Source organism: Mobula birostris, chromosome 1 (genome assembly GCF_030028105.1).
Source record: "Mobula birostris isolate sMobBir1 chromosome 1, sMobBir1.hap1, whole genome shotgun sequence".
Lineage (NCBI taxonomy): Eukaryota > Metazoa > Chordata > Chondrichthyes > Myliobatiformes > Myliobatidae > Mobula > Mobula birostris.
The window spans coordinates 178633407-178653791 of NC_092370.1; the positions used below are offsets into that span (position 1 = coordinate 178633407).

General features: G+C 38.1%; 1 protein-coding gene across 2 annotated transcripts in view; it reads left to right on the plus strand.

The window, feature by feature from the left end:
- fmn1 (formin 1) overlaps positions 1 to 20385 on the plus strand; it is a 411005-nt gene that overhangs the window by 251898 nt on the left and 138722 nt on the right. For both annotated transcript variants that reach the window (XM_072266825.1, XM_072266835.1), the window contains 5 exons: positions 9764 to 9852; positions 11828 to 11957; positions 12698 to 12844; positions 17628 to 17687; positions 20091 to 20211. In XM_072266825.1, the coding sequence (XP_072122926.1) occupies positions 9764 to 9852; positions 11828 to 11957; positions 12698 to 12844; positions 17628 to 17687; positions 20091 to 20211 (547 nt within the window). The remainder of the gene's footprint in view (positions 1 to 9763; positions 9853 to 11827; positions 11958 to 12697; positions 12845 to 17627; positions 17688 to 20090; positions 20212 to 20385) is intronic.

Consider the following 20385-nt stretch of genomic DNA (forward strand, 5'->3'; position numbering starts at 1 on the left):
TAATCTTCTCAAAAGTCAGCAGCTGAAAACAGCCTGTTCATGCTGAATCCATGAAGAAATAAAATGCCTCTGTAGTGATGGAAATAGGATGGGAAGAGTAGTGAAGCACCTTCAATAACTCCAAAAGACTGAGGTTTGGTAAAATACTAAAAGGTTTTTATTCGCTGTACAGTACGACCTCCACGGTGAGTGTCTGCCCCGGACTGAGGGGGAGGGGCAAGGTGAGACACCTTTATACAGGAATCTGTGGGAGGAGCCACAGGGGCAGTCAGCAGAGGGGTGTGTCCAGACAGTTAACCCAGTTACAACATATATATATATGGTTTACCACAAGTAGGATTGCTTCTTCTCGAACCAACAAATTACGCTGGTAACCCATCCACTATCAGAACCCTCCCATAGATCTACACTTTATAATCTGCCAATCAAACCATCATTGTTAGTTTGTGAAAACTTCCAAAATGTTAGTTCTGTTCTTTGCCTTTTCCTTCCATTCTTCTGCAACTTAAACCTGTTCACCAGCTCTCTACCCAACATCATTTTAAATCGTTGCGGTTGCTGGCTGATTATTTATCCTGTCACTAGTTATATGCACTCTTTACACCTGGACCAATCTGCATTAAATTATGTGGGCACACTTGGGCTGACAAATAAGAGTACTCCAGTGCAGTCCTGTTGGCAGTGTGTTGAGACCAGAATTTATTATTATATATGAGAGATTCAGATTACTGTTGCAGGAATGAGAATGTGAAAAGAAGTCTTTGAACAACCCAATGAAAATATTTGTTGTCGTCACGCTGATTTAATTAAAGAATGAAGTTTAATCGGAGGTTTTGCAAGACATTCATAAACAATTCTTATTACTGACAACATTGTAGAGAAATAAACTAAAATGATAACTGAATTCTGGCATTTACTATTTCATACAGAACCTAAAGCAAAAATGAACAATGGTATGTATATTTTACTTTGTGACTGGGATTTTGCTTAGAAGCTGCGTGTGGTACATTCAAATAGCTGGTTTTTGATGATTGTGATAAGATTCTATCAGTCAGGGAACCAATGTTGTTATGGTTACCAATAGAAGGAAATCTTTGTCCTCCTTACTGGAAAAAAACAACTAATGATTGTTGAACCAGTGCAGTCTGATGTATTCCATGATATGGCAAATATGCAGTACTGCAAAATGTTAATTTGAACATGACTTTGCAAACTTTATTTAAAAAAGTGACTCAAAATCCACTCAAGTCTTTCATTTTTGGTCACCTTTAGGCTAAAAAAAAGGATATGAAATTTATGGGTAAGTTAAAACCAACCAAAGTTTCCGTTCTGTTTACAGTAAAATAGTGTTTTATAAATTAAACATGATATTTTATTGCTAAAAGGAAACATGCATAACTTTACAGTTTGTGCCTTAATTGTTGCTATACAAGGGAAAGAGAACCTTTGTGAGTTGTCGTCTTCATTCACAAAATAAAATTGATGGAACTATTTGGCAAGACCCAAAGATTACACTTTGACATGACTAATCTATGCTCATCTCTGTCCAGTGCTTCCTGCTAGCACTTGGGACAAGTTGTCTAACAAAATAAATGAGCAGCAGCTTGAAATAATAGTATTTACAGTTTAATAAATTTCAATAAATATCAAAATATTTCATACCATCACTACTATCTCTCAAACTGGACAAACCCGTCAGGGTTGTTGATGCGGGAAAATGTGGGAGACTGGTCTGGGACTTCAGATTTGATTTTGCATTGGTTTCTTGATTTAACAACAAATATGGACAAAGTGCTATCAAGGAGAATACTATGCCATACTCCATCCAGCAATTAAATCCATAATTCCATATATACTTAATACTGTTTGGTGGAGTCACTGAGGGAAGCAATTACACTATATGTGCACAGTTTACACATTCTCCCTGTAACACATGGTATTCCTCCATGTTACCTATTTTCCGCCCACATCTCAAAAATGCAATTTATTTGATTAATTGGCCACTGTATGCTTTAATCAGTGCACAGTGAGGTAGGAGGAGTTGTTGAGAGGGTAGGGAGAAAAGAAATGGTTAGGGTAGAGTTAACGTAAAAATGATGGTTGTTGGGTGGTGTGTACTGGGAGAGGAAAAGGACCTATTTCAATGCTGTATTTCTCTGTGATTCTATGACGCAAAATATAGAGGACTTGAATGTGAAGCATAAAGAGTGGCTCACCAGTAATACCCCTGGCTGAGTAAGCCAGATATTGAGAGGTGCAGTTTTCACATTAGCCTTGCAGGTTACAATGGGAACATTGGCAAGAAGGAAAATTCCACATGGTCTACGTGTCACGGGTGCACTTATCCAAAGCAGCATTAGTGAACATTCCACAGGCTACAGAGTCTAATTTCAATCTCCACATTGTGGACACAATCTGTTGTGCCAGATTATCATTGTGATACAGAGGACAGATGAGGATCAGATCTAACTGTTCAGAATTTAAGGACCTGTGATCTATAATTAGTAACAGAACTATATACTAGGCATATAGGTGTACTTTTATGAGGTATACCTGCTTGTTAATGCAAATATCTAATCAGACAATCTTGTGGTGGTACTCAATACATAAAAGCATGTAGATATGGTCAAGAGGTTCATTTGTTGTTCAGACCAAACATCAGAATGGGGAAGAAATATGATCTAAGTGACTTTGACTATGGAATGATTGCTAGTGCCAGACAGCGTCGTTTGAGTTTCTCAGAATCTGCTGATCGCCAGATATTTTCACACAGAACAGTCTCTAGAGTTTTGAGAGAAAGGTGTGGGAAAACAAAAAAAAGCATAACTGCCACTCACTGGATGTGGGCAAAAATATCTTGTTAATGAGAGACATCAGAGGAGAATGGCAAGAGTCCAAAGGGTTCCTCACCATAACCACTCACAGAGGGCTTTATCACCATAGTGGGATTATTTATCATGTAGCATCTGTACCTTCGCTCTGGCAGATAACTATGGACCAGGTGCTGCAAGGCTGCCCAGGCACTCAGTGTTACCTGGATGATATCATTGTTACCAGTAAGGATAACGAGGAACATCTCCAAAATCTCAAGACTGTGTTAAAAAGATTGGAAGATTTGGCCTCAGAGCACAATGCAACAAGTGTGAATTCTTATGGCAGCCCACTCCACGCACTCACCACTCTCTGAGTAAGAAACTTACCCCTGACATCTCCTCTGTACCTATTCCCAGTACATGGAGCTTAGTAAAATATACGGCTATAGGTAGGCCTAGTAATTTCTGGGGTGGGGAACAATTTTTGAACAATTTCTTTTCTTCGGTATTCGCTAAGGAGAAGGATATTGAATTGTGTAAGGTAAGGGAAACAAGAAGAGTAGTTATAGAAAGTATGATGATTAAAGAAGAGGAAGTACTGGCGCTTTTAAGGAATATAGAAGTGGATAAGTCTCCAGGTCCAGACAGGATATTCCTCGGGACTTTGAGGAAAGTTAGCGTAGAAATAGCAGGGGCTCTGACAGAAATATTTCAAATGTCATTAGAAACAGAAATGGTGCCGGAGGATTGGCGTATTGCTCATGTGGTTCCATTGTTTAAAAAGGGTTCTAAGAGTAAACCTAGCAATTATCAGCCCGAGTTTGATGTCATTGGTGGGTAAATTGATGGAAAGTATTCTTAGAGATGGTATATATAATTATCTGGATAGACAGGGTCTGATTAGGAACAGTCAACATGGATTTGTGTGTGGAAGGCCATGTTTGACAAATCTTATTGAATTTTTTGAAGAGGTTACTAGGAAAGTTGAAGAGGGTAAAGCGGTGGATGTTGTCTATATGGACTTCAGTAAGGCCTTTGACAAGGTTCCACACGGAAGGTTAGTTAGGAAGATTCAATCGTTAGGTGTTAATATCGAAGTAGTAAAATGGATTCAGCAGTGGCTAGATGGGAGACGCCAGAGAGTAGTGGTGGGTAACTGTGTGTCAGATTGGAGGACGGTGTCTAGTGGTGTGCCTCAGGGATCTGTACTGGGTCCAATGTTGTTTGTCATATATATTAATGATCTGGATGATAGTGTGGTAAATTGGATTAGTAAGTATGCAGATGATACTAAGATAGGTGGAGTTGTGGATAATGAAGTAGGTCTTCAAAGCTTGCAGAGAGATTTAGACCACTTAGAAGAGTGGGCTGAAAGATGGCAGATGGAGTTTAATGCTGATAAATGTGAGATGCTACATTTTGGTAGGACTAATCAAAATAGGACATACATGGTAAATGGTAAGGCATTGAAGAATGCTTTAGAACAGAGGGATCTAGGAATAATGGTGCATAGTTCCCTGAAAGTGGAATCTCATGTGGATAGGGTGGTGAAGAAAGCTTTTGGTATGCCGGCCTTTATAAATCAGAGCATTGAGTATAGGAGCTGGGATGTAATGTTGAAATAGTATAAGGCATTGGTAAGGCCAAATGTGGAGTATTGTGTACAGTTCTTGTCACCGAAATATAGGAAGGATGTCAATAAAATTGAGAGAGTACAGAAGAGATTTACTAGAATGTTGCCTGGGTTTCATCTCCTAAGTTACAGAGAAAGGTTGAGCAAGTTGGGTCTTTATGCTTTGGAGCGTAGAAGGTTGAGGGGGGGACTTGATAGAGGTATTTAAAATTATGAGTAGGATAGATAGAGTTGACATGGATAGGCTTTTTCCATTGAGAGTGGAGGAGATTCAAACAAGAGGACATGAGTTGAGATTTAAAGAGCAAAAGTTTAGGGGTAACATGAGAGGGAACTTCTTTACTCAGAGAGTGGTAGCTGTGTGGAACGAGCTTCCAGCAGAAGTGGTTGAGGCAGGTTTGATGTTGTCATTTAAAGTTAAATTGGGTAGATATATGGACAGGAAAGAAATGGAGGGTGAGTTCAGGTCGGTGGAACTAGGTGAGAGTAAGAGTTCAGCTCGGACTAGAAGGGCCGAGATGGCCTGTTTTCATGCTGTAATCGTTATATGGTTATATGTTCGGCACAACATGTGGGCCCAGGTGCCTGTATTGTGCTGTAGGTTTTCTATGTTCTATGTTCTTTAAACCGAGCATCACATACTGTGGTCACACTGTGGACACACAAGGGTTACACATGTGCTGAGAAAATGCAACCAGTGGCAGATACCCCAAGGCCAAAGGACATGTCACAGTTGCAGCCCCTTTTAGGATCTGTAAAATACTACAACAGGTTCCTACCAAATCTGGCGAAGGTGCTCCACCCTTTGAACTCATTACTACAGATCAAGAAGAAATGGCCATGGGCAAAGCGGTGTGAGATGGCTTTCAAAAGTAAAAACAAATTGTGATGTCAGACACTGTACTCACACATTACGATCCACATCGTCCAGTGAAGCTTGACATGCATTGTTCAGGATGCCAACACATCCAGGGAAAAAAGGGTCCAGAGCTGTCAGAACCACTTCTTGCAGTCCCAGAGTCAACTCCAACAATCACAATGGAGGAAGCCCTAGAACCTGAGATTGCTTGACAACCATAAGTCTCTCCTGCCAAGCAGAGTGACCCCCTCCTCCCTGCTATCAGGAAAGATGTTATCCCACAAGAGTAAGAAATCCTTCATGCAAATTAAATCTTTAGGCCCAAATGGGACAACTTAAAATTTACTATGCTACTATGCTGTAGGTGTCTATTTCAGGGGTAGGCAACCTACGGCCTGCGGGCCAAATCCGGCCCATGAGCAAATATTGGTATACTATGCTTATCTGGCCCGCGAGCAATTTTTTTTTTCCTTATTCTGAGTGTTTCACGCGACCACACTGATGGACATGCATGGCGTCTTGTTACACTGGCCTCGGGTTCTATTTTGTTCCAAACCAAACTCTGGTATATATGAATGACGGGAAGGCAGACTATCTTAATAATATGTATTAGATACTCTCTGTACACGTGCAGGTTTTCAGATGGGATCGTTCAAATTTGTAAACAGAAACAGCGTCACTGTGTTTTAACAAGAAATCCACACTAAATATCCAGATATTTGCATGTGCTACGATACTTGTTGAATAACTCATGTTTTGAAATAAAATCAAAGAAAAAAATTCCAATGGGAATGAATGCAAAATGCGGGAGGGTAGACACTGAGTGCCGAAATTTCCAAGACACTTGAAGACTAGATTACTTCTTCATCGAGCAAGCTGGGAAACCAGTTTGTCTCATTTACCTAGAAAATGTTGCTGTGAAGAAGGTGGCAAATATCAGCAGATATTACAAGGCACACCATAGTGGAAATTTGAACAAGTTTACTGGGCAAGCAAGGAAAGATGAAGTTGAGTGAATGAAGGCTAGTTTCGGAACAAACAGCAGCAAGTTTCACACTGATTTATCGACTGTTTGCATTAAAATTTTATTTTTTATTATACTTAATTTACCACCGTTCAATGCATCATGTTCATACGTTTTATGTTTAAAGATTCTTTGTGTCATTTTATTAAATTCAAAAGATGCCTTGATTGAAATAAATTGCAACTAAACTGAGTTCTTTGATTACTAATTGGCATCCTTGGTTAAGCACAAATGATTTTCTAGCATGCATTATTCATTAATTTGAGGCAAAACATAACTAGATGTATTTAAATGGATAATTCCCATATCTCAAGTTTTTTATAGCATTTATCTGGCCCACCGTCCGCTCATTAATACGTGATCCGGCCCACAGAGGCAAAAAGGTTGCCAACCCCTGGTCTATATACTAGTTTGATTTTATAGTATACTGTGTGTGTGTGTGTGTGTGTGTGTGTATTTAGATTAGATTCAACTTTATTGTCATTGTGCTGAGTACAGATACAAAGCCAATGAAATGCAGTTAGCATCTAACCAGAAATGCAAAGAATAGTGTTATTTACAAAATAACTGCGAATAAAAAGTAAGTGCTACAGCACACAAATATAGAAATACTGAGACAGTACAATATGGGTGCAATACTGCTTAGCGCTGTGATGTGAGGTTCAGCAGGGTCACAGCCTCAAGGAAGAAGCTCTTTCTGTGCCTGCTGGTGCGAGAGCAGAGGCTCCTGTAGCACCTACGGATGGGAGGAGAGTTAAAAGTCCATGGTTAGGGTGAGATGCTTCTTTGATAATGCTTTTCGCCCTGCCCAGGCAGTGTTTATGGTAGATGTTCTCAATGGTGGGCAATTAGGTACCAATAATCCGCTGGGCAGTTTTCACCACACGCTGGAGTGCTTTGCAGTCCGATACGGGACAACTGCCATACCACACTGAGATGCAGTTGGTGAGTATGCTCTCAATGGTACAGCGGTAATAGTCCGTCAGTATCCTGGGACAGAGGTGAGCTTTCTTGATGCTCCACAGGAAATAAAATTTTATATATACCAAACATACCTTTGCTCATTGCGGCCAAAGAGTTCTATTCAAAAGGTTCAAAGGAACATCTAAACAAGCCTGATGCATTTTAGAAACAAGTCCTGTGGACCGTTGAAGTTAAAATAGAACTTTTTGGCCGTAGTGAGCAAAGGTACGTTTGGAGAAAAAAGGGTGCAGAATTTCATGAAAAGACCCCTCTCCAACTGTTAAGCAAGGGGGTGGATCGATCATGCTTTGGGCTTGTGTTCCAGCCAATGGCACGGGGAACATTTACTGGTAGAAGGAAAAATGAATTCAATTAAATACCAGCAAATTCTGGAAGCAAACATCACACCATCTGTAAAAAAAAAGCCGAAGATGAAAAGAGGATGGCTTCTACAACAGGATAATGATCCTAAACATACCTCAAAATCCACAATGGACTACCTCAAGAGGTGCAAGCTGAAGGTTTTGCCACGGCCCTCACAGTCCCCTGACCTAAACATTATCAAGAATCTATGGATAGACCTCAAAAGAGCAGTGCATGCAAGACAGCCCAAGTATCTCACAGAACTAGAAGCATTTTGCAAGGAAGAATGGGTTAAAATCCCCCAAACAAGAATTGAAAAACTCTTAGCTGGCTACAAAAAGCGTTTGTTGGACTCACATTCCCAGCTCCCTTGTTTTTCTTCCAATTAGTGTTATGTTTTGGAGTTACAAAACATAACACAGGAGGTACCTAATAAAGTGGTTGTTGAGTGGATGTATCACAGGGACACAAGAGACTGCAGATGCTGGAACTTGGAGCAACAAACAATCTTCTGAAGGAACTCAGCATTGAGCAGCATCTGAGGGAGAGAAAGAAATTGTTGATGTTTTGAGATGCTGATGAGAGCCTGCAGCTGGATTGTATCACAATCTTCAATGTATTTGGCCAACACATCCTTTACTCTTCTTTTACCATTGAGGCAAATGATGAAATCTGGTCCAAGGAAGAACCTGTGAGAATGACACTAAATATACATGGTGAGGGGACAGTGAAACTGTTTTCTGGCTGGAACTTTTCTAATCTGCCACAGCAATAGAATTATAAAGCTAAGAGAAAGGGACAAGAGGAAAAGAAGAGATTAAACTGGATCTTGTGTGGATTCATGTGGTGGATCTCAGATTTGCTGCGAATAGTTTGTTTTCACATTCCAAGTCAAATTATTTTAATAATTACTTTGTTTTTATCTTAAGGTAATTATAAAGAGTTCTGAGGGAAATGGACTAAACAGAGATAGAAAAAGGAAAGATGGAAGTGGGATCATGGTGATAGGGTTTTAGGATTGAGGGAAAAGTGAATGTTAGAAGAACAAAGAGGATATCATGAAGTCTGAATAGGAACATAAGCAGGCCTTTCAGCCCACATGTTTCTGCTGACCATCGATTATCTAACTTTACTAATAATATAGTATACCTTTGCTAATGGTATGGTATAAAGAATGGAAATAATATGGGTAGTTAAATAGGTTAATGAGGAATAGATTAAAATTGTGATGGCTATTAGGGCCTAGAGGGAAGATTGTTCCAAAAAATCGGCTTGCATTGCACCATGTTTTTGTTGCATTGAATGATTCAATTTTGTTGAAAAATGAAACATAAATAAGTGAAGACTTGTGCAATGTTCATAGCTTTCCTTGTGGGTTCTGTATGTGCCTGACACAACAGCACACAGAGGAATAGTGTGAGAACTACAGGCCTGAATGTTATTCCAAGGATTTTCATTAATGCAAAGATGATGTGCTATTGGTGTAGCAGAAGGCATTTACTCTGTTTGTAAGACCTGCAAGAAACCTCTGTTTTCTACCAACCCAGAAGCAGTGGCCCTACTAAGACCACTTGTCTCCAGAATACATTATGTCCTTGAGAGTGAATTAAGAGAAAACTTGAAGCATGACTGTACTCTAACCTACAGTAGCAGAAGGACTTACTTTATCAACATGACAGTTGGATGAAGGAAGTAATGCCACAATCCCTATTTTTATAGGACATTACATCATGATGAATATCCAATTTAATGATTTTGGACTTTGCTATTGCAATACACAAATGAGTTTATAATATCATTACTCTTTTGAATCTCTGGCTGTTCAGCTGATATGACACCACACAAAATTCTGGCTGGAAGTATAATTTTGGAATCACTAGAGTTTGGTCCATGGTTCAGAAGTAAGCATACAGAATGTTATCATATTATCAGATATATATCAATATTTTGTATTGATGACTTCTGGAAAATGCTGACAGTTTTGAGAGGATGTTGATTACATTCCAGGTTTGAACATCAGCCATCTTTATCTTTAATTGATTTTTTTAGTGCTGCGCTGAAATAGTGCAATTTTTTGAATGAACATTTAATTGTTCTCTGCATTACAGAGGGCACAACCTGACGAGTTGGTGACCATATCCAAATATTACGAAAAGTCAACAGAGGAAGAGAGAAAGTTACTGGATAAACCAGAACAGTAAGGAGTTTCTCTTGTTGTACTAGTTGAAATGGAAGAAGGGAAAAACAGTGCTTCCAGATGGAAGCTTATTAGAAGAGGTGAAATAATGGTGAGAAAGATCAAAGGAGACAGAAATAAAAATGTAAAAGTTGGCCCTAGAATATATTCAGAAATCAGTGGAACCAATAACCTGAAAGAAGGGTAAATTGGAATCCATTGAGCTCTAACAGGAGAAGTCAACTGAAGGACAAAAGATCCAATATAAATGTTTCAGGAGGGTGACAGATGAAACAGACGAGCAGCAAAGAATGAATGCTGGCCTCAATATCAAGGCTTACTTGCCTCAAAATGTGGTGGGTCTCACTGGCCGCCTTCACCTTGGTGTGCAGCTAGGTAATTAGGTATTTTTGTTTTTTAAGTGGTATCTCTGACATTCAAAGAGATTGGAAGAACTAGTAAAATTGAAGTAAACATTGTTCTTAATAATTTGAAACTGGATGTAGTTGACTACATGTGTTTAAAACATATATACAATCAAAATCATACAAGTGAATTCATTTTTCACCCTTTCAAGTTAGCTGTCCCTAACTTGCTCATTTTCTCCCCACTAAGATCCTTCTTTAGAGCTGAATTCTAACAGTTTCCAAAGATCCAGCCAGGCAGCATCTTATACATCCATTTTGTGGTGGATAAAGTTGCCAGTCCTACAGTATTGCTCTTAAATCTCTAGAATTACACATTATTCATCTGACCACAAGGAGCTTTTATTTTTTATTTCACTTTCTACGTTTGAATTATTGTAAAAGTTTGGAAGACTGGGGCAGCTGCAGCATAAGTCACTTTCAAAAGGGAGCTAGAAAGAATGGACTTGCAAGGTTTGGGGACAAGGTGGGGCAATGGGACTGGTTGGATTCCCCTTCCACAAATCCGGTAAGTGTTCAACACGCTAAATGTGCAAGATGGATGAAGTGATTAGTCCTAAGGACCGTAGCCTCTCTAAAAGAACAGCAAAATCAAAGCAGGGTAGGAAAAGCAGGTAGCTCAATAAGAGTATATTTGGTATGAAGGTCAGCAAGTCCTCATAAATGACATCTTTTAAAATCTATAATCCAGAAATTACAAGATATTTTGCTATAAACATTGTGCAGTGATAGTATCCTGGGACCAGGTCACCCATGGACTGAATCAAGTAGTCTATATCAGATAAGCAGGACTGAATCTGGGTCTCTGGTGCTATAACGATGTCATGCTAACCACTATGATACCGTGTTGCCAGTGCTGAATTTAGAATTGGGATGATGAGTGGGTGGCAGGCCAGGAGAACGGGATGGCAGCACATTTTTGTGCTCCTAATTCGTCTGATGCTGAACCGTGTTTATGATTGCTATCACTGGTCTTCAGTTGGACTGCTGAAGCCAGAGTTGCAAATGGTCACAAAGTCAGGCTGGGACAATATGCAGAGACCACAGGAAATGTACTAGAATATTGAAATAAGGCTTCTATTTATTTCAAGAGTACCCCTGGACCATTTAGTGAAAGGGTTGACTAGCCATTCCAGTCTGTCCTGCTAAATTAATTGTATGTGTAACATTAAGCAGTTACAGCAATGTTAAGTTTAGTGCTGTTTCAATACAGTAACAACACAGGATTGCGTATGAAATTCTCAATGTAATAGCTAATACTAATATTAAACTTGACTTTTTGGCTGCCTGTTCAAGTAATAGAGCAGCTTGAATTAATTAGAGTGCTGGCTGTTACCTTGTAGTTTAATTATCACTTCATCTCTCCCCTGCTGGATCATTTATTTTGGCTTTTTAAGACTTATAATGAACCTACTGGAAGTCAAATCAGAAGTGTTCTGTTAATATCTTCAAGAAAATATGATTTTCATTATTTTTATTTGTAGTGATTTCAGATTAATAGGTTTGTTTATTGGAAATGGATTAAATGGTTAAATCTGATTCACATTAACTTTGTTTTTCTTCCCCAAAAGGTTCTTGTATGAATTGTCACAGATTTCTAACTTTACTGAACGTGCAAATTGCATCATATTCCAATCTAACTTCATGGAAGGAATCTCCACAGTGCGCCGCAAAGCAGAGAATGTTCTCCACCTAAGCAAGGTCTGATTCATTATGTATTGCAACTTTAGTAGAATCAGTTTTGGGCACCACAGTAGCCAAGCAGTTAGGAGTTGAATTCTCACACTATTCGTTAAGGAGACTCTGTCCGCCCTCCACGTGCAATGCATGGGTTTTGCCGAGTGCTTCGGTTTCCTCCCACAGTCCAAAGACATACTGGGTAGTTTAATTGGTCATTGTAAATTGTCCAGTAATTAGTTTGGGGTTAATTAGGGTTGTGAAGTTGCTGGGGCGGAGTAGCTTGAAGGGCCTACTTCATGCTTTTTCGCTAAGTAAGTAATAACAATGATCTCAGTGCCATTCATAGTCTGCTAAGATTTATTTTATTTGGTATTGATATTGGGAAGAGGTTGATAATGCCAAATCTAAATTTATTTTAATCTGTAATTGCAGAGAAACTAACTTGGTTCACACCAACTTCTGTCCTGCAGACCTTGTTCCAACTATCTTTACAAATGATCTGTAAATGATTCATTTAAATAGTTTCATGACATCTTTGTGAATATATACTAGAATATTTAGTATTATGTTTAAAATGAGTTGAATTTGCTCCAAAGTTTATTAACAACCATTGAGTTTATCTGTACTCTCAAAGAGTTCCAGTTTGGATCCTCGACGAACCAAGAATAAGAATTGCAATATTGTTGGTTAACCGGCTATGATTCTGTTGCTTGAATGTTTAAAAGGAGATTCACTCATTCACCAAGATATATTTTATTCAGAGTTTAAAAGACCAAGAAAGTGTGAAGATTGTGCTAGGTCTCATCCTAGCCTTTGGAAATCATATGAATGGTGGGAACAGGACTCGTGGCCAAGCAGATGGATTTGGCTTAGAAATTCTTCCAAAGTTAAAAGACGTCAAAAGCAGGGTATGTTTTATGATGTAATTGGAGCAATTCCCTAACTTGCGGCTAGAATGAACTTGTGCATGTCCAATCGGTAGAGTGGCATGACTTCTGCAACAACTCAGTGCCTTTTGTCAAGTAAAATAACTGCCTTTATCTAACATCTTGCTGTGATGCTGCATGTAAACAAAGTCCATCAAGTATGTAGTAACTTTGTTATTTGGTTTATTTCCATACATAAGCGATGTTAGTGAATTTTCTGATCGTGCTTGTCTTATTGCAGCCTATGAGTTGGCTATAGGATAGCTCCTCCCACACACATTTAAGCTTACTTGCTATCTGTGCAGAAATCTTGATTAAATAGTTTTAGTAAATAAAACAATTAAACAAATCCTTTATTTTTGTAATGACATTCCCTTACTCAAGTTTGAGCCATTACAGTGATCTTAACATGATGACATAAGGAAATCCTTCCTCTCTACCCTTCTATCTATGAGCTGAAGTCTATGTGTCTTCACTAGTGTTGCTGAGGTCAGTCTGCTGATGACCCAGTGATTGGTTTTTGGTAACTGATCAGAACATACTTCCCCACCTGTAGTATCCCTATGGCTGACAGAGTATGCCTTTCAGCTAAAGCACTTCTTGCCATGAACGTCGGAAGACCAACAGTTTTCACTTTGATCTAACACTGTCCTTTCTCCTGAACAGAGCAAATGGGGATAAGCTCCTTCCCCCTCCTATCTGCTATCAGTGTCAGATGTTTGATACAAATTTTAGAATTTACAAAGTCACATTTCTAAATAACATTCCAGGTGGTCAAATTAATTTCAATGGTCATATCTGGGTTACCTCACTTCAATAGGGTTTCGAGTGGGAAGGTAGTTCGATTAGAATTGTATATCAGAATCAGGTTTAATATTGCCGGTATATATCATGAAATTAGTTGACTGTGTGGCAGCAATATATAATAATAGAGAAAGAAACTGAATTACAGTGAGTATATGTGTATGTGTGTGTGTGTATATATATATATATATATATATATATATATATATAGGGAGAGAGAGAGAGTTAAATTAATTAAGTAGTGCAAAAATAGGAGTCAAAAGAAAGTATTAAGGTAGTGTTCATGGGTTCAATGTCCATTCAGAAATCAGATGGCAGATGGGAAGAAGCTGTTCCTGAATCATTGAGTGTGTGCCTTCTTACTTCAGTACCTCCTTCCTGATGGTAGCAAGGCAAGACATGGATGATAGATGTCCTTAATGATGGACACCGCCTTTTTGAGGGAACGCTCCTTGAAGGTGTCCTGGATTCTATGGAGGCTAGTGCTCTTGATGGAGCTAACTATGTTTACAACTCTCTGCAGCTTACTTTGATCCTGTGCAGTAGCTACCCCCCTCCCATCCCCATACAAGATGATGATGCAGCCAGTCAGAATGCTATCCACTGTACATCTATAGAATTTTTCGATTGTTTTTCTTAACAAACCAAATCTCCTCAAACTCCTAATGAAATATAGCCGCTGTTGTGCCTTCTTTGCAGCTGCATCGATATGTTGGTCGAGGTTAGATCCTCAGAGATATTGACACCCAGAAATTGAAGTTGCTCACTCTTTCCACTTCTGATCTCTCTCTGAGGACTGGTGTATGTCCCCTTGTCTTGCCCTTTCTGAAGTCCGCAATCAATTCTTTGATCTTACTGACGTTGAGTGTGGGGTCCATTTGCAATGGAGTTACATTTTAAATAGGAATACAAAATTTTAAAACATCATAAATCCTGTTTCATAAGTGAAATGATAAATTCTTCAGCATTTTTCTGATGGCTTTCAACTAAGTAGTTTTAGACTTTCAGCATTGCTATGTCTTCCAGGACAAAACTACCAGCATGGAGCCTCTATTTTATGACAGTATGAATATTTTTGCTGTATAGGTCAGATAGAAAATAAGCTCATAAACAATCAAATCACACCCCTCTCTTTCTCTTCTTTTTCTCTATATCCTCACAATTTGCACAGAGCCTTATTTCTTTCAGGTTGTGTTTGGATATGTAGCCATAAATTGCCTCCCTGTAATGTAGGTGCAGTTAGTCATTCTTCCTGCAGGTTTTGCTCTGTGCTTTGTCCTTAATTTGTGATTTTTTTTTCTAAAGTATGTTTCCTGTGGAAATAATAAATGGGCCTTCTGGCTTTAGGATGGTTAGGATTAAAGAAGGTTAAAAGGTCGGCACACCATTGTGAGCCGAAGGGCCTGTACTGTGCTGAAATGTTCGATGTCCTATGTTCTAAGTAGCCATTTGACTCGTCTCTAATAAGAATTCGCCCCTGTTTGTAAGCTGGTACATAATAAAATGCTTGCTGAAGTAGGGTGCACATGAACTCTGTAGTGGGATAGAACTGCTCAAAAGTCAATACTGTCTCAACACTTTTTATACCTTGCAATCCTTGTTTTACTTTGCCTGTTACAATGCTCGTCACACTATTTAGTCACCTTGTCGAAGCACAATGATTACAGCAAAGGATATGTATATTTGGGTGCAATAGTATTAAAACATTGTTCTCAGTAGTAAAATATGACATATGCTAATTAGTGTCAAAATTTGCTGAATCGATTATTGAAACCTTTATGCCAAAGTAAAAGAATAAAAGTGCAAAACTTCTTCATGATATTGTATAATTCAGGAAGAGAAGATTTCAAACGCTCTTTTACTTTTTATATTAAAAGATTTCATGACATAGGAAACAACATATTCTTTAGCTGAGATATTCATTTCAGCCTTAGCAGTGTAAAACAAATATCAGGTGCAATGTGATTGACTTAAATACTTCAGAAATAACTTAAAGGTAATTTACTGAATAAATTTGTGGGACCAAGAGTCTGTTTCTAACATGCAAACTACAGAAATAATAAAAGGTCAATGCAAAATGGTTTGGCAGACCATTCTAATCTTACTGCAGTGGGATTTGAAAGAACCTTTTGAAATGATTTGTAAGTTATTTTATGACTTTTACTAAAAGATTAAATTTAACAAGAATTCCAGAAATGTGTTTAACTGGTTTTAATCACATTTAAACATTCAATATAAGTAATTTTGTAAGTATGCAGCTTACTTATGTTGAGAAAGTTCGCAAGCATTAACCAAATATTGTTTTTTTGTAAGGTTTTGTTCATTCCATACAGAGATGTAAGGAACCAATGCCAAGTTATAATTAATTGCATTCACAGTTTTGTGAAATGACATGTGGTTTAAAACAAAAATGATAATATTGTAAGCTATTTGTCATTGTTAGCTAAAATAGAAGAAAATCAAATAGTTGTCTCAGATTAAAACCAGCTTTTATAGAAGTTAAAGGAAATAAGGATTTTTTTCTTCATTTATAATTTCATCAGACTTTAGTAAAACAAGAAAATTACTGGTCAACTGTTTCAGGAGTACAAATATTCAAACAGTTTGGGATTTTGTTACATCTCATTGGTGAAGTTTATAAGTTGTAAAATTCAGTGAAACAGACCAATTACGCAGAGCCCTGCTTGTGATGGGCAAGATTAAGGCATGAGCCACATAGTTTTGTTACCGGGGCTGCTATGCATTTCAGTCGTGACTTGCAATTTATTGAGTCAAAGGAACCTTCAATGTGGAAATGTTTAAACCTGTTTTCCGAATTATCTCTGCATAGATAATGGTAATCCTGAAATTTGAACTTCTCAAGTTCAGGGAAATTTCTGCTACATAATTATCACATTTTTCATATATTTTAATATTTACTATGAGATTTTAGTGCACTGCCTCTTGGTATCTTAATTCTTTTTGCTGCATATACTGAATTTTCAGCTTTTTATCTGCTCATGCATTTCTACTAATTCTCTGTTTAAATTGCACAAACAAAGCCATGAGGAATAGGAATTCATAAGGAGAGCATGTCAGTATTTTATATTGTTATTCTGTGTTTAGCTGAAGTTATTAAGCAATTTATTTTAAACACTGTCCACCCTGAATATTGATTAATGTTGCTGTGGCCAGCTGCTATAACTTTGGCAGATCTCTGTCATGGGAGCCAGAAGACTAGTGTGGGAGCTGCCATTTCACCTCAATGTATAGGATGCCCATCAGATGTTCTGCCTAGCTCCTTCCATAATCCATCCAAACAACTAACACTGGGACCAAAGATGGGATAGTGAATTTTGGTCCTTTAAAATGTGTTATGTCACTCACTCAGATACCTAGATTACACCGTGCAAACTGACCAATCCATTAGTAATTCTGAAACCCTCCCATGAGTTTAAGTCTAGACCTGGCTACCTGGCATTTTAAAATTTGTCATGCGAGTCTCATTGCCACTTGTCAATTAAGCAATTGGATAATCTTTCACAGTTAACTGAGGGAGGAAGACAAAGTGCCCCGAGCTCAATGAAGACATTTAAGTCATGGACTTCTGGCCCCTTCAACTTTAGGAAGATCCATGGCAGAAATCTGTATGGTTTTCAGAGCTGTTAATTCCTTTGCTGAATTTATAGAGAGGAAGTTCGGATAAGCACATACATTTGACATGATCTCAGTTTCTATGTTAGTTTATATTTTGTTAAATGGAAAAGTAGGCTAATTAAAATCTGGAGGAAATAATTATACTGGTGCCAATTTGTTAAAAATGAAATACAGGGTTATTTCCTCTTTGCTGTTTCTAACCTCGAATGAAATATGGCTAGTGGTCGTCCATTAGTCAACAGAAAATTAAAAGAGCACAAAGATACTTTGCTTTGTATTTAATATTCAGAGTAATCATTTACAATAAATTATTTTTTTCTTTTAGGATAATCAGATCAGTCTTTTGGATTTTGTTGCATCGTATTACTTGCTCCATTTTGACAAGGTAATTAATGGACTTTTATTTGCATTTCTGTCACACAAACTTGCACATCTAAGTTAAACAAAATAGTTATTCAAATTAGCTTCCCTTGGAATTTAACTTATTTACTATCATATTTTATGAATATACTCTTGACAAAATTATCTAAGATTTTAAATCTATCAGAAAGGCATTTTCATAAATATCAGTTTGTTTCAAATGTAAATTTTAAAAAAGATAAATTGTTTTGATATAGCTGACATTATAAAATTGATTTGATTTCTTTTGAGTTGATTTTCAGTTAAACATTCATGACAAAGATTTTCCTTTCTTGCCGCATTTGCCTCCAGAATGTCTATGTGTCTTTTATGGACAAACTTAAAGGACATCTGCAGTCAATTTTTTTTCTCCCTCATCAGTTTTTAGCATTAATTTGGTTGAATATTTTCAGGGAACTAGAAGATGAGGGGTGGTAAAGCAGCAGATTTGTAGCTGAGTCAAATTTGAGAGATTAAGTCAATTAAAAGAGGGTGGATCGGATCTGAGTCTTGAGACAATATCAAGCTCCTTTTCAACCCATTACCATTCTACAGATACGGAATATAAGAATCAACAATGAAGGGAAGGGAGATCTAAATGTGGGCATGAATCTAGAACTATGAAGGATAATATCACTGAGATATTTTCTCCACGTTACAATCCCAGTAGGTCAACATTGTAGTGTGTTTATAAGGAAATGCAGTAATGTTTTAGTTAATTAATTTATTTATTTTATTGAGCTACAGCACCGAATGGGCCCTTCTGGCCTTTCGAGCTGTGCTGCCCAGCAGGCCCCGATTTAATCCTAGCCTAATCATGGGACAATTTACACTGACCAATTAACCTACCAATCGTTACATCTTTGGACTGTGGGAGGAAACTGGAGCACACAGATGAAACACATGCAGTCATGGGGAGCATGCACAAATGCCTTACGGGCAGTGGCGGGAATTGAACTTGGGTCGCAAGTACTGTAGATCATTGTGCCAACTACTACACTACTGTGCCACCCCAGTCAACATTTTGATAGATAAGAACTGATTAGGGATACTCAGCATGGCTTTCAGCTAGGGAAATCTGTTTCAAACTTAATAACTGAATGTCATTGCTTTCACCAGCTCCATGGTGGGTGGTAATTGAGTCCAGTTAACTTGATTATCATGAAGCTGTTGCACGCACATGTGGACCTGGCAGTGTATTCATTTGAACAAAATAACTTCTGATCACCCTTGAAAATCAAAAGGCGTGCAGTTGCTGGAAATTAGAAATAAAAGCAGGAGATGCTGGGGGAAAAGTTCAACAGGTCAAGCAGCCTCTGTGGAAAAGAGTTAACATTTCAAGTTGGAGACTCTTTGACCAAGAGCTTCTGTTTCTCTTTCCACTGGTATTGATGTATCTGTGTGCTTGCAGTATTGTCTGTTTTTACTCTGATCATCCTGGCATGTTGGCTTCTGTTAAGAGCTGCTGAAAGAACAATAAAAATTGTGGTTGGTGCTTCGGAGGAAGCAGATAATCAGGTATTCATGCCTTAAATCATCAACACTGATGAAGAGTGAACAAATATACTTGTTGCCAAGTGCCCAGACTGCCACATCCACATGCTGTAATGCAACTGCCTCATCAGGAGCACGAGGCACAATGAATTGCCTGGTCTATATGGTAGTCAACAGATATCATGTCAACAGACACATGTTTCCCTGTGTATCTGGGAGCACGTTACAATTGACAGCCAGCTGTATTAAGAGGGGGAGTTGTTCAGTAAGAAACTATATAGTTGCACTGGTGACACTGGAGGAAAATACACTACATCAGTTGCTACAGCCAATTATTACAATACAAATGACAACAGGAGGAAAGCAAATTTAAAGAGAAAATAAAAACTAGGTCGCGGAGAAGTCGAGGAGGACAATGGGTGGAACGAAGGAAACGTGAAATAATGTGGTTTCTAAGGGGCAGTTAAGCTCTTTTATCTGCATAATCCAAGCTTGAAATTCAATATGATAAGGTGTGGGGGTCAAAGCTGAGAGTTCTGCTGACGACCGATTGCATAATTCTATGTTCTTTTCGTGAACTGATGGATAACTTCTAATACTAGACATGTGTTTTAGATGGGTCTTATTTTACATCAGAAGCCATATACGTCATGATTGCAGATAAAGTGGTACCAAAACAGATTCAAATAAATATTAAAACTGAGGAATTCATGTTTGAAACACAGGTTTGCAACACACTGAATCTGCTTCTGGAATTTTGACCAGAGAAACCCACTTCATTTCCATCAGGGTAGAATACACACATATTTTCATGTGACATTAGTGAGGAAAATTGGGGCTTAATCTTCACTGGTATCTGAACCAGATATTAACATTTTCTTTTCTCATGTAACAGGATGCAGGAACGGAAAAAAGTATATATCCTTTACCAGAACCCCAGGAATTACTGCGAGCTTCACAAGTTAAGTTTGAGGATCTCATGAAGGATCTCAGGAAGTTGAAAAAAGACCTTGCAGGTATTGAAGCTTTCAAATATATGAAATAGTTGTTTTGGATTCAGGCCGGATTAAACATAATTATTTTCAGGAGTATAACATTTCCTGTGTATTTGCACCTAACTGTGTTGTCAGATCAAAACAAATTACATAAATGGTGTAATTGAGAATGAAGAAATAAAGGAACAGAGAATT